Raw genomic sequence first — 15,519 nt, 5'->3', positions numbered from 1 at the left:
CCAGTATTATCATGTAGAAATCTGTCTTAAACTGCAGGCAGATTAAAACAATATGCGTTTAGCCGTAAAACACATGTTCAGTCTAGCCTGACGATGTGGATCAGAGGTTATCATTGGCAAACTGTGCCACAGCATTTAGTTATTGAGATCACAGAGACCACACTCTAACACAAACACTTTACTGTGAGTTCCTGCAAGAAAATATTAAACCCTGTGATGTTTCTGTGCTTGTCGCATTTTAGACGCACCCATTAGCTTTCCATCTGTTTAATCTCGGTTAGTTTATTTGCAAGACACTGCATTACAAAGAAGTGTAGTCACTCAGTCATGATGCTTTAATCACTAAAAGAACCATATTCCTGTGATTAGCTGCACCTTATTTTCTTCACTTACGAGCTACACACTTTTAACCTAGCCTTTGACGAGATAAGAAGCAATTAATGCTGAACAGCATGCAAAAAAAAATGTCAAAACAATCGCTGTTGGCTTAGCTGTGAGGATTAATATATATACATGGAAATATGACAGTTACTATAATCTTACTACAAAAGTAGGTCAATAAAAAAAGTGGAAAAGGACTAGCATTCTGATTCAGGCGCACAGGGCATTTGTGTCTCTTGACCCAATGCTGGCAAATGTTGGGATGAAATGTTTGGGGATGAAAAATAGAGCAAAGGATTAAAGTTGAGCAGCATGTCATCAAGAGGGATATGGTCTTGTGAAGGCGATAAACCCCCTCCCCTCTCTCTCTCAATGCTTCAAGTAACCAGCCAAAGTGACACTGTCTGGAAATCCGGCTCTGCAATCGTCTGTGTCATTATTTAACGGTGGAGGCAGGGGTATTGTTCTAAGAAGCAGCCATTTTGTTGATATAGGAGGAAGTGTAGTTGTCGAGACCAGTTTATTCAAGTTTATTCAGAGTCCAGACCGAGACCTGAGTAGGTTGAGTCCAAGTCAAGATAGCAAAAAAAGGGTTGTGGGGGTTTATTCAAGATGGGTCTAAATGGTTCAGACAGTGTAATAATGATTAATGATGCCTGGTTTCGCGTCATGCAAACCTCCACAGCTCACACATTGTCCAGAGAAACAATAGCGCATAGCAGATCGAGCAGCGTGAGTCGGCACAGACCACAAAGAGACCATTAAAATATGGTCCTCTACTCAGATTTGAGTAGTACAATACTGAAAAAGAAGAAAGATAAGCTAGTTAAGAAGTCTGGTGGGGACACCAGCACCATCATCCTTAACACAGCATATGCTGGTCGATTCAACTTTGCAATTAAACTTAGACGTAAAACATCAGACTGTCTCTGTTGATTAAATTTACCAAAAGTGCTGTAAGCTAAGAAACCCAGCGAATCCTGAAAGCTTGACAAGTGTGCCCTAAAAGCCTGTTGTAAATGTAATAAGCCAGGCAGACCAGCTATTATTGAAGAAATAAACTGATCATCCTCTGGTTCCAACCCTGAAATGACGACAGGAAAGAGACCAAAAAAAAAAAAACAGACTCAGGATAACAGATGGAGATGTCTGATTTTGCATGGCCTTCAGAAAACCCATATGATTTTTTCCCAGCCAGAAATAAAGGAGGCTTATGGGAATACTAACTAGGGTGAACACTGTATAGTTTTTGCATGGTTTTGCCTTCTGAGATAGCAATTTTTGTGAATAATAAAAGATTTCTTTCCTCATTTGTAAAAATGATCAGTCTTTGATTGCTTAGTGTGACATGCTCAACAATGGCCGGTTAATTGCTTTTCTGAAGGCATAATATTAAAAATGTCTATATGAAATGCAACATTTAGCTCAGCTGGTAGCGCATTCTGCTCCCAACATGTAAGTCATGGATATATATATATATATATATGGCATATATATATATATATATATATATTCCTTAAATACAGTGCAAGTTGCTTTGGATAAAAAGCACAGTCTAAAGTTTCTCAGTCCATCTGCATGCTTTATTTTAATCAGCTTTAAAAAAAATATTATTCAGCCTTGAGATTGAAGTTATTTCTTTGGTTTTAATTGGTTTGTCAGATATAATTTAATACCAGTGATTCATAAAAGCTTTACAATCTCAAATGTCTGGTTTAAGGTCTTACAGTATGTAATTATTTGGTTGAACTGTGCTGTTCTCCTCATGCAATCAGTGTGCATTCTTTTAAAATGGTTTATTCAGAAACATAAAACAACTTTGGATGATTTACTTAGATAGCTATTCACACATGAGTCTTCAGTGAGAGTAATTCTTCGTGTCCACAGCGTGTCCTGAAATCCACAAACCTCACAACCTCGTAAATCCACATGGTCTACATCGGACAGCTGGTTTAGTAACCTGCTTGGATTTATGGCCTCATCCAGTGTATGTGAGGAGCGCTGTGGCATTCTGGACACTATACAATATCTCTGCAGCGATATTCTCAATGTGATGGAGTGATTTGAAACAATAATGTCAATCTGTTTCTCAGAAAATGGAACAGATATTATGGACTTTTTCTTCCACAGGGTTGTTTTGTAATAGGCATGCAAGGGACAGTCCTGATCCCTTGCATGACAAACTGTTTATAGCTAAAAAGGATAAAAAGAATGAAAGATTTGCATGACAGCCTCCATGCAAAGTCAAAAGTGTGTCTAACAGTTGAACTTTCTCTGTCTTCCTTCCCTTTTGTGCCATCTTCTCAAAAGCTGTCAACAAAACTCCTGGTAAGTGAGTCTTAGGCTGTGAAACCACATCACATACTGTATAAACTTAGCTTAAAGTCACATAAAGAGAATTCAAATAATGTTCTATTCACTTCATAGACACTTTCACACATAAAATCGCATAAAACAGGACTCCAAATATCCTGTGCACTTACCCCACATACCCTAGCATAAAGTTAATTTAAACATTTCCCTCTATTAAAGGAGTAGTTCACTTAAAAAACTGATAATTTACTCACCCCCATGCCATCCAATATGTCCATGTCTTTCTTTCTTCAGTAGAAAAGAAATTAAGGTTTTAGATGAAACCATTCCAGGATTTGCTCCCCTTGCTCTGTTCTGTGATGCGCGTTCGTGACTCTCCTGTTGAAACTCGTTTATCAAAATGAACAAATATTTTTTCGTGTCATTTGGTTCATTCAACGAACGAAATGAACGAATTGACTCGGGGAAAAACATTTTATATTTTGATGAACGAGTTCGAAAAGGAGAGTCACGAACGCGCATTATTATTATTATTTTTTTAAATGAGCGATCGTTTCGCTTGATAAGACCCTTATTCAGCGTCTGGAATCGTTTAAAGCCCTTTGAACAGTTTGCAGTTTGCACTGAAACTGTCTTTTGGACCTTTAACCATTTGGTTCCCATTGAAGTCCATTATATATCTTGGATGACACGGGGGTGAGTAAATTATTAGCAAAAGTTTTTTGAAAAGTGAACTACTCCTTTAAGTTTCCAGTAAGCTGTTTAAATGCATTGATTCAATAAATATGTTAAAATGTATTAACATTAATAACAATAAAAAATACAGCTACATATTTTAAATTACACTGAATTAAAACGTACTTGTGTGTACAGTGTTTAACATACTGGTCATTTTCTCGCGGCTTGCAGTTCTCCTGACAGACGATCATAGTGTTTGTTGTCATGTTGTACTTCAGCACACTATCACAGTGCTGGCAGTGAACATAATCCTTGTTTGTAGTGAAATACTCCCACACCTCATTAAGTTGAGCTCTTTCCATTTTTACAAGCCAAGGCTGTGTGTCGCGGAGGTGACGACGTTTAGCATAAGCTACGCATGCTTTCTAGGAATCCACCATAGTATTTAAAACAATGAATACATTTTCTGTTAATAAAACACCCATATTTCTACTGGATGGAAGAATGGGAGTGCACAATTTATTTGGAGCTGAATGCACAAGTTTGCAGAATTTTGTGGCTAAATGAATTGACATTGACAAAAGAAATATGTGATTGTAAAGTCGAAAAACCCTTAAAGCTGGCAAAATATTTAAATATAAATGAATATTTACACATTTAAATTTCTGGCAAAGGCTATTTGTGTGAAATGTCAAATAGTATTATATATTTTCAAATTACTTAAATATTAGGGCTGTCAATTATATAAAAAATATTCAAATTGATTACATAATGTTGATTAATTAATCAAGCCCTTTAAATTTATTGCAAAAAAGTCACAAGAATCCTGAAAAAAATGATCCACATTAATATGAAGCTGCACAACTGTTTTCAACATTGATAAATAATAAATGTTACAAGCTCACCAATCAGCATATTAGATTGATTATGACGATATTAGAAGGATCATGTGACACTGAGGACTGCTAATGCTATGTTCACACCGGACGAGAATAGCGCGTCAGGCGTGAATGATTTCATTGTTAAGTCAATGCAAAGACATGCAATGTGCTTTCCTGCGGTGCGAATGAAGCGTAGAGCGCGACGCGGTAGATGCAAATACGCCTCATTCGCGCGTAATTGACCTATGGCTAAGCCACGCCCTCAAATGCGATGAGCTAATCACAGTGCGCAGCTGACCCAATACACTCGGACATTCTCTGCTTCCACTTCCATTGAAATGCATTGGAGTTAGTCAGTTTTCATTAGTTTTTTTCTTGTTATTTTAAGTTTAAAATGGTCAAACGTTGTGCATGGGGTACATGTAACTGACACTAGGTTCCTGAGAGGCTGGGCGACGGTGTGTATTTTTTTTACCCTTTTTCCAAGCCACATTTCAACCGTGATAAGTGTCTCCTCTGGATAAAGTTATGCGGTAGCTAGACCACAACACCAACTAAACGCGGATAAATTAAACAAGGATGTCTACATCTGATCTAAGTTAAGTCAACAACGTATTTGACTGTTATCTTTTAAATCTCTAACGTAACATTAGTCTACGTTAGACGGACTCACGTACATTAGAAAACATTAACGTTAGCTTCTAGCTGCGTTGTACATTATGTCAATTAGCTTCGTTGACGTATATCTGTAAATAACCGAGATAGCAGTGTTAACAGTGTTTTGCTGAATGATTCATGTAAATACTGTAGCACCAATATGCGGGTTATCATGTTTACACTGTGACCTGTGGCTTACCCATAGGTCAATTGAGCGTCTGGTGCGTTAAGCGCGAATGATTTAGTTAGTGCTATTTGTGCACTCACGTGTTTGACGCGAATTTGCGCCTGCCGTCCGAGTTGAAAAATCTGAACTTTGTCGTCAATTTGCGTCGCGTTAACCAATCAGGAGCCTAGCTGCTTGCTGTATCTGGATGCTTCAATAAATTATTTTGTAATATGACTAAATGCATGGTGGGATTCTTTTATGCACAACAAAGCAAATATTTTATCACTTAAAGGTCCCCTGACAGGTTTTTTTATTATTATTATTTTATAAAGTTTCCTGGGTTGCCCTTATAATGTTAGTATGTTTTTTAGATCAAAAATAGTCATAATTTTGTAATAAAATGCATTTTTCCTAGCCTGATATTAGCATCTGCTTAGAACGCTCTGTTTGAAGGGGCGTGTCTGCTGTGGGATTCAATGTAACCGCCCACTGCTGTGATTGGCTAACATGCTTGCATATGAAATAGCTACATATTACATGTGAAACTCTCTTGAATACGTTTTACTACAGCTATTATAAGTTTTTACTATTACAGATATCGAGATTACTGAATCGTGAGAAGTTTTTGAAGTATTTAGATTCTCATCACATAAAATGTTGCTGTGATGAGCATTGAGCAGCAGATGACAGTCTGTCGATCGCGAGAATGAAGATCTTATTGTATAACGCAGTTTCTGCTCTCTCTGCTTTCACCAATGCAGACACGATGATGTACATACAGTAAGGGCTTCGTTGTGCAGTGTAACACAGTTTCTGTTCTCTCTAAAGCCCGGAACTCGTCCGCTCTCGTCGAGGTAAAAAACTGCACTTGAACTCACCGAGAGAACAGCAGCCGACTGTCAGCTATAGCCTAATGTGCGTTCTGCGCCTGCATTTAATGAGCCAACTGTCTATATCTGCAGATATATTATTCTATATTCGTCATTCAAAATGGAAAACCGACGCTGCCGGCTGCAGATACACACAACGTAAACAAAGCAGCGCGTGCTTACCCTTTAGAATCTCAATCCTGCTAAAGACTTTCTTTAAATAAGATTATTTTCATCCTACTCAAAGAAACGATGTGAAGTTGATAATAGTCTTGCTTGACTTACTGATGCATAAACAGTATCGAACGATTTTGAGAGAAAGATTAACTTACCTGTCTCCTGCCTGTTTGGACCATACAAAACTTTGGGAGTTGAATCGGCGCATTTCCAGAGAAAATTAAATTAACCCATTGTTTCTTCAGAGGCGCGGATGAAGGAACTTAAAAAATACTTTTTTGTTCATTTGTACATCCGAACACTGAGCAACTGCCATGCTTCGCTCGTTTGCAAGCTATGATATCTCTCGAGGAAAAACTCTAATCTCAAAGATATTTCTCTAGGAAAAAATAAAATCGCGCCTGCGTGTGTTTGTACTTCCTGTTCCTAGCTCGTTTTCTCATCGTCAGGCCAAATTCTCTGGGCGGGCAAAGCAGAGAAAGGGGAGTAACCTTTTCCCCGTATGACGTTATATAGGGGGAGATTCTAGATCAGCGCGTCTGGAATGCAGACCAATGCAGAGAAGAGAAAAATAGCCAAAGCTTGGTTTACACCGATTGAAAATTCTAGACACATGGGGACCAAATACAGTCTAGGGGAACTCATATTAATGTTAAAAAAAACCTCAGAAAATGAAAATTTCATGTCAGGGGACCTTTAAAAAACTTTATTTCAATATACGAGACATTTTGTATTGAATGTTATTCATTCCATATCTAGATTATATGAAATAGTATTATGATGTGAAGACAACCAACTTGTGCATGCGCATAAGTTCGTGTCTGGAAGTAAGAGAGAAAAAAAATCACAGGACAGGTTAATAACTTTTGGAGGCTGGGTCTTTTTTTACCAAACCAAATGACAAATTAGATGGATGAGGGCGAGGGTGATCCTCGCTCCGATGCAGGACAACAGGTCATCAAACTGGGTGCGGGACACGCGGAAGTACCGCTGACAGCTGCCGTCATCCAGGCGCAGCAAATTGAAGCGAGCAAATTGGGAAACTCGCCAAACGGTTCACCTCCAAAGGGTTCGGTGGACACAAATACGGCGACGATGGTCCCCTCACCACTGTTCTGCTCTCCAGAGTAAATACAGAGCGGTGACTCTCTCGATGAATGCTCGATCAACATAAAAAAAGATGGCCGCCAACGGGTTTCGATTCTGACGCGCGAGGCGCACGTAAATTTCGCTTCAAACTTTTGATTTTACGCGCGTCAGTTTCACTCTTGATGCACAGACGTGAATTTGCCACGCTATTCGCGTCCGGTGTGAACGTAGCATAAGAATTACGCTTTGTTTTCCGCAGTTTGAATGATATTTTACAGCAGTTTTACATTTGTAATAATATTTTGCAGTCATTTTTTACATGTATTTCTGATCAAATTCCAAAGTAATTGTGCTAAATGAATCGACAGCCCTAGTTATTAGCACATATGTTCTGGATTAGAAAGTTAGAAATGTTATTGTCAATTTCTTTTCTGAATGAAGCTTTTTTTAATTGCAGAAAGCTTCAGTTTTAGTGTGATAGCCATGGTTTGTCTGTTAGCAAACTATGAGTGTTCTCAATACCTGAACAGAATTGGTATTGGTGTTCTCAAGTTTTCTCTCTTTCTCTGTCTATCACGCTCATTGTCTTCCCCAAGGGTTCGCACATATGGTGAAGTCTCCTCAAGGTATGCTCTGTCTTAATTCTCTCATTGCACATTTTCCAACATGTTTACATTTTTGTTGCGACTTCTCCTGCATGTGCATGCTTCTTTATGATTGGCTCTGCCCTTGTGACACTGCATGATTATTGTCCTCTTGCCGAATTATGTAATTTCTCTCTGTGAGACTGCGGTGAACTGACAGGTTACGAGTGAGGTTTTCACAGGTTTGACTCCGCCTATGATGTTCTAGAAAGTTACATTCTCTCTCTCTCTTACGTTCAACTGCTGCTGTGCCAACTGACCCATAATGTACAAGCACTGATCTGCCCTCTGTATTACTTAGATATCATTCATAGACTGGCGGAATTACTATGCAGCTATTAATAATACATTCTTGGGTTAAACAGAACAGCTCTTCTCTGAATGAACAGTGGTGGAAGGAAGCAAAAGGGATTATTGATAGAATGACTGCTTTTAAATAGTTTGAAATATTTTTTTCTTTTCAAATTTGTGGTATATGAATGATCTGTGAGATGGTTCAGAAAATGTTGGTTGTCTACATGTGAAGGTCAAACTCAATATAGTTTGTAAACATCATTTCATATAAAATATCATATTATAATTTTAGATAATATTGTTTAACATTAATTTTGTCCCATTTTTTGTCCAAATACAATTTTTAATTTGTGATTTTCTATTTTCTTGGATTAAACATAAAATATAGATACATCTTTATTTAAAAAGAAAGCACTAAAATCAATGTCAGAATAACAGGGTTGCAAATAACATGGTAGCAAATTTTAATTAAGTTGTCACTCAATAGGAGCTTTCTAGTTTCTGACTAAATATTGGTTTATAGATATAAATTAACCTATTAAAATATTATATATTATAAAATGATATATAAAATATAATTTTCTGGCTAGCCATGTTTTTACTTTTATACTGTAGGGGGCACTATTATGCATCTCCTAGTACTGAATCTCTGGATCAAAATAGATTTTGAAGAAGCAGCAGAAACAAGCAATAGACGATTGCTTACACAAAATAACGTTATCATCAAACATTAAACCGCATATGAATCAAAACTGCCTATACCGAATAAAATGTTGAACTCATGAGGAAGAAAAGACTGTGAAGCTTTGGGGGTGTTGGTGGACTCGATCTACTCCATCTATGCTTTGATCATAATTCTGAATCCAATCCTGACGTAGTCTCGCGTAGCCAGACCTTCAGACTGACGGCTGAAGGTCTGGAATTCATAGCAGCTTTCTTTGGTCAAGGCCCGCCCATAAGGCCGTTAGACCGACATGTCAAACAACCAATTACAGTTTGTTTCGTTCAGCGTCATGTTTCGGGGCGTGGAAATGTCCCCACAACAACAGACCGGTGTGCAACAAGTCAGTCAGCAGTCACCGGAGGCGCTAACAACGCTCCGTGTTATTAAATTCACCCACGAACTCGCTCATGTCCATCTTATGTCCGCTTTGTCACACGAATGTAAGTTACGTCCCCACCCCAGTGCGCTCACGCCTACTAAATAAACGCCTCACCTCCGGCGCCGCGCAATCGCTACATTCCCTTTAGCCTTTAGCACATCTAGTGGATGCATAACGCAAACCCAGTCAAACGATTGACTCTGCAGTATCTTATGTGCCTTATAATCCAGTGTGCGCGACCTATGAATACTGAATCGGCCAGCTGCGATGTCAGCGTCTGTTTCATGTTTGTCCACAAACGCAGCTGATATACCCTTCGCAATTTAGTACTTTACTTGATCTTCCATAATAGATTGGAGGGGACATACAACTACGTTTAGCTGATCTTGAGAAATGCTCATTGTCACTCACATAGGCCACTCATATAAACACAACAGTTTTTCTTCCGCAATCACACATCTGCGCTTTGTTTCCCGGCGGACCGAAAATAAACGCGACACTGACGCCCCCCGGAAATCCGATAAAATTCAACCAATCAGATGACGACTTCGACATTCCTGAAGTGTTTCCAGTTAAGTGTACCATATGCATCAGACGTTTAGCCAACGTTCCGTGGGCGTGACGTCTGAGGCTGAGACTAATCCTGACGTAGCCTTAAATGCGATTTTCTCAGCTTTTTGTTTTTAAAATCTTTTGTTTATTTTATTAAACTTACCTAAAAGAATGCATGAAGCTAGAACAAAAATGTTTTATATTAAAATGGATAGATTTAATGGTATATTTAGGTATAAAAATATTAGTAAAGTGCAAAAATAGTAAACTATCAGTATAATGTTATGCACACTTAAAGAAAACTTACAAGTATACTTGCAGTATAAACCCACATTAACCTAGTTTACTGAGATACACTTCAATGAAAAAACAAAAACAAAAAAAAAACGTATTAAGAAAGTAAACTACTAGTATACTTTTAAGTTCACTATGCAGTGCAAATGAGAAACATGGTTGTAGTAGTGAACAAGTTGTGCACTTAAAAGTTTTTTACTGTCTACTGTCTACTCTTATAGTACACTCAAACATAAACTTTTAAAAATTGGGCCAATTATGTCCCAAGTAGTATTGAAATAGTACACTTACAAGTTCACTACTAACACATTGATATTAGGATAAAGTAAACTTAAAATATACTTGAACTTGACTCAAGTATACTTCATAAAATGAACTTGAAATATACTTATTTTTTCATAAGGGTTTTCACACTAATTTAGGTCACTGTTGTGTGCATCTTGCCTATGGTGGTGATGGACAGCCATACAGACATGAATCCGTTATATATCCTTCATTCACGCACTTGTGCTCTGACATCAAAGCCTTTGAACTGGACATAGAATAGGTTAGTCCTTATGGAGAAACCATATGTCAACATATGCCTGTTTTCCAGACCAGAAATACAAAATAGTGCCAAACTCTGTCCCTCTGTCTGTTAGTTTGAGTAACACTAACTTTTTTTCCACCTCAGTTCAAGTGATATGGATGGGGTAACAATATGTCCATATTAATTCAAGTCTGAAACTGCAGTTTGCATGCTCACACTATTCTCAAGTGCATGTGAATCTGTCCTGAATATGTATGTGTGCAGAACAGTCATCCTCCAATTTACTGTCCCTGTCTCTCTCTTTCCCACTGTCCTTCTTGTTGACATCTCCCTTCCTGTTTGTCTCTGTGGAACCTCTTCAACCAACCCCTATATAGGCAGAAACAAAGGTATTGCATGCGTTCCTTATCATATCAGTAGGCCTTCTGCAGATTTTAATAGTTAAGTTTGTGAGCCTTTGGTATCTGGGCTCTTCTTCTCCAGCCAGCCCAGCCATCAGTGCTGATTATGAAACCATATTTTTGCGGTCAAAACAGATTAATGGTATAATTCACGATGATATGGAGATGTTTTGGTGGTCTCTGTCTTCTTATTTAAATACTACTTCCATTTCTGAGGCATATAATATTGCAGTGTCTCATGTTGCTGAGTGCATGAACAGGCTGGATTTTGAAGATGTCGGTCTATCATTCAGAGAGGGCTTGTGTTTTGGGCTGAGTCAGTGACTCCAGGGACAGGTCGAGTGTATTTCAACACCACCGCATATTTATGCTTTAAAACCAGAGATGCTGCGACAGAATCTTTCCTTTAAATCGACCTGTTGGATCTCTTTGCTGTTGTTGACCTTGTGATTTGAGCAAATTCTTGTAGCATCGTGTTCTGTCTGCACAATACAAACAAGATTACAATTGCCCCTTTAAAATCGACAGATTTCTACACTTTTCTACACTATCGCTGTGTGAAAACTGAAATAAGGATTGATCAATTAATCAAATTAATCAAATTAGCAACGGAATTTCGAAATTGCTGCTTTTAATTTAGCCAAACTACTAGAAGATGCTAGAACATTTGTGAAACTCTTTTTATTTTCATTTCATTCTGATTTATTTTTTATTTTTATTTTCAAATGTATTTTCACTTCATTCTGAGATGACACATGGCTTTGACACGTCAAGTGCAAACAGTCCTGAAGTTATTCTGACACTACACACATTTCCTGTCCTCTCTATACACTTACTTTTAATGAAAAGGATAAATAGGCCTAAACATTTACATAACTGAACAAATTATACTTTGCTAGCTACCCCACACATAGCGGATAATGGAAGAGACAGCTAATCGTAACCGTTTTCTTTCATGTACTGGAGGAGGGAAATGAAATCAGCCTCTTCACCAACCATCTACTTATGTTTAAGTGAGATGAGAAGAAGTTATTAGCTTAGGCTAATGGCTGAGGATCAGTGTGCTGGTGCTGGGGATGATGAAATTACTGGTGGCTGAAGGTCATCCAAACGGCTTCTGCTCAGAGCTAATCTAGAGCCTGCACAAGACTGGACTAAAGTCTGAAGTGACTGGGGCTGGGTGGGTTAGCTGGCTACTGCAGCGTGAGAGATATGCTATGCGACTAGCCGTCTTTGAGGAGTGATTAGAAGAGTCAGGAGAAGTTCAGCTCTGGTTTAGATAATCTCTGCTTGGAGCTTTACAGTTTCACTCTTCAGCCCCAGTCCTCAGCGCTCACTCTTACTAATTATCCCCTGAAAATTCTGCCTCTGAACAATGACTTTCTCATTTTCTCTCCCTCTCTTCGTCTCTGTACATTTCAGTCCTGTAGATTTCTGGGTGGATTCATCCGAAAATCCCCATCTCTTAGGACTGTGATACATTAGATGTGTGCTCATGCACAAACTTCAAACCCGTATGTCCCAAAAGACAACAGACCCTCTGAATCACCTCGTAACAACATGGTATACCATAGTATATAGTGTGCCGTTTACAGTGCGCCTATAACACTGCATAAATAGTACATAGGGTATAGTATACAGTATGTAGCATACCATGTACTGTATATTAAAATACTAACAAAAATACTGTTTAGTTTACTGTTTAGTATACTGGGCTACAATGATTATTGTAGTAATCACTGTTTGGTATTGGGGCTGCACGTTTTCAAATTTTCCATTAACCGTTTACCGAGTCCCTTAGCGGTTAATACTCGTGGTTAATAAACCTCGAGATACAGAGTTAATTTTTAACACCTTTAATAACTGGTTGGACCCCATTTGAAACTAAATTAATTTATAGAAATAAAATGCAGTGGTAAGTAAAGAGCAGTTAAAGCACGTCTCCTTCCATAAATAATAATAATGTCTAGTGCGGTGGCTGTGATATACGTCCGTTGCCATTATTTTTGGAATGACTTATCGCAAAAGGAAAAAAAAAAGATATTTTAGTCGCATAACATCGTTAATGGAAACGCCGTCATTTCACAATATTTTTTTTAACGTAAGTTTTGTGCAAATATGTATTGACTGACGGCAATTAACCGAGCAAAAAGGTTTCACTCGGTTATGCAATTTTAAACGATTAATTGGTTAACCGGTTAACCATGGACACCCCTATTTGTTATACTGGGCTACAATGATTATTTTGATAATCTAGTCAACTGACAATTATTTCAAACAATGCAAACTGGCGGACATTTTTTTTTTCAAACACCTCACATAATTCATTGATAATCAAATTTTCGATTATTTTGATTATCGATTATTATCGTTTAGTTGTTGCAGTGTATTGTAAACAGCGCTGAGTATACAGTATATAATATATTGTTGGGTTAAACAAAAAATACAATAAGTAGAAACATGAAGCTCTAGAATAAAGATTTGTTTTGTTTAAACAAAAATAGCATTTGTTTAAAGTGTATTAGGTATCTAACAAAAGTATGAAATATTTAAGTAAATTTCAGAATTGCAGATATCATAATTACTTTTACAGGATTTAACTCACACAGCAGATGACTTGAATACAGTGTCTGCACTTAGTTATAGAACAGATTCGGTTCTACTGATTCACTAAAGTGACGGTTTCTTTTTCTCTCTCTTTTAAATACTGACCTATGACCGAATCAAGTTTTGACATCCCTAGTAAAGTATAGTGTGTATGTACAGTATATGTATGGTATAGTATATTCCCTAGTATGTAGCATGTTTTACCTTTTTTTTCATATGGGGTATAGTAAACCATTATGTTTTTCCATATGTTAATTTTTTTCTGCAATGACTTTTGGCCCTGTGGACATGAACTGAACTCATCTCGGTCTCATTGCTCTAGTGTGCATCAGTGCTTATGTAACATGGCCAGAACTCAGACACACAATATGCCTTCAGCAACCTGTAACATTACAGACACTCATAAACCACACAAAATGAATATTTTTACATTATTCACATATTGAATATTTAATTGCACACTTTTATCTCATCCCCATTTTATGGGGTTGTTTGAGTTTAGTTTTTAGTTTTTAACACATCAAGCACATCAAACTAAAGTAGTTTCCCATCATAGACACTGGTCAGAATGGATCAGATGGAGTGGTGTCAGATGTGATCCTAAACGTGATGGCTCATTGCAGTGGGTTTCTGATGCACAAATCCAGAGCACATGATACTGTAACACTGACATCCAGACAAATAACACTCTCATCAGTAAAAACTATAAAGATCCCAGTCCTGTCTAAATCAGTGCATGAAACTACAGATGTTCTCTGGTAATAATTGTAACAAAGACAACATCTAGAAAACCAATTCTCTCTTAATAGTTCTTCTGGCATCAGCTCCTCCTACTTCACTTTTGGTCTCTCTGGCACTCATTTTTCAGTCTCACTCCTCTCTTGTTCCTCATCTCGTCCCCATTCACTGCTCTGTCACTGTCTTATCCAGCACTGGGATTTCTCCAGTTATTGATTTCTCGTTCACTCAGCTAATGCACTTCCTCCCTCTCATGAACATCTCATTTAACATCAGTCAACTATCAGTCGAATTTTACTTTTCATCCTTTTCCTCTTTTCTCCCTCAGTATTCTTTTTCCTGGTGCGTTTGTCTTCTCTTAGTGATTTCATTAGATGCAATTCAAAGTTTGCCATCGACTAGCAAGTAAAAAATCATGGTTTGGTGGTTTGCCTTAACGTCCCCCTGTGGTAAAAAAACAAAACAAGCTTTTAATGTTGCTTATGTCTTTAATATGTTTTTAATATGCTTTAAGACAAACCATGTGAAAATTTGTAAGTCAACACCATTGCTGAGTATGTTCTTCTTAAAACTGCAGTTAACCAAAGACAGTCTCAAAAAACGTGGTTTGAAATCGCTGGTGTTTAGGGCTGCAACAAACGATTATTTTGATAATCGATTAATCTAACGATTATAAGAATGATTAATTGACTAATCGTCGATTATTTTGCCGGCTAATCATTAAGTTTGGAACGGTTATTCAGCTTTTTCAATTAGTTAAAACATAGTTATACATATTCTTACTATAACATAAAAAAGAAAATCAGTTCAGCTTTTGAAATGGTTGTTTTAATGAACTTTGAGCCAACTAAACAGGTCATTCTCTTTAAGTTTTCAGATTTTGGTCCAACTCAAATCACATACAATGCTCTTTAAGCATTGTTTAATCGGACCACTGCTTTTCTTAGAACTGAAACAGAAGAAGGGTCATTTACTTCAGGACACAAATAATGGTAAAATATTAATCTGCAAACCATTCGTGAGCTTAGAATTATAAGGTTCTATCTCCGTTTAGGGTAGTTCTGAGATATTGAGCATCAAAGTTTTTACATCCCAGCTGGCAAAACTGGCAAAAATGTAGTATAATCTTCTATTATAGCTTTA

General features: G+C 37.5%; 1 protein-coding gene across 24 annotated transcripts in view; it reads left to right on the top strand.

Annotated features, from left to right (window-relative positions):
- The window catches only part of nrxn3b (neurexin 3b), a 431,860-nt gene that overhangs the window by 8,370 nt on the left and 407,971 nt on the right, over positions 1-15,519 (top strand). For all 24 annotated transcript variants that reach the window (XR_016145978.1, XR_016145977.1, XM_089118444.1 and 21 more), the window contains exons 3-4: positions 2,692-2,709; positions 7,811-7,840. Coding sequence is in view for 22 of the 24 variants with exons in the window: in XM_089118444.1 (XP_088974570.1) it covers positions 2,692-2,709; positions 7,811-7,840 (48 nt within the window). In the remaining 2 variants the exon portion in view is untranslated. The remainder of the gene's footprint in view (positions 1-2,691; positions 2,710-7,810; positions 7,841-15,519) is intronic.

The sequence above is a fragment of the Pimephales promelas genome, chromosome 13, assembly GCF_988280905.1.
Source record: "Pimephales promelas chromosome 13, fPimPro1.hap1.1, whole genome shotgun sequence".
Lineage (NCBI taxonomy): Eukaryota > Metazoa > Chordata > Actinopteri > Cypriniformes > Leuciscidae > Pimephales > Pimephales promelas.
The sequence above is the reverse complement of the archived record's forward strand: the minus strand, read 5'-3'. Positions and strand labels throughout refer to the sequence as shown.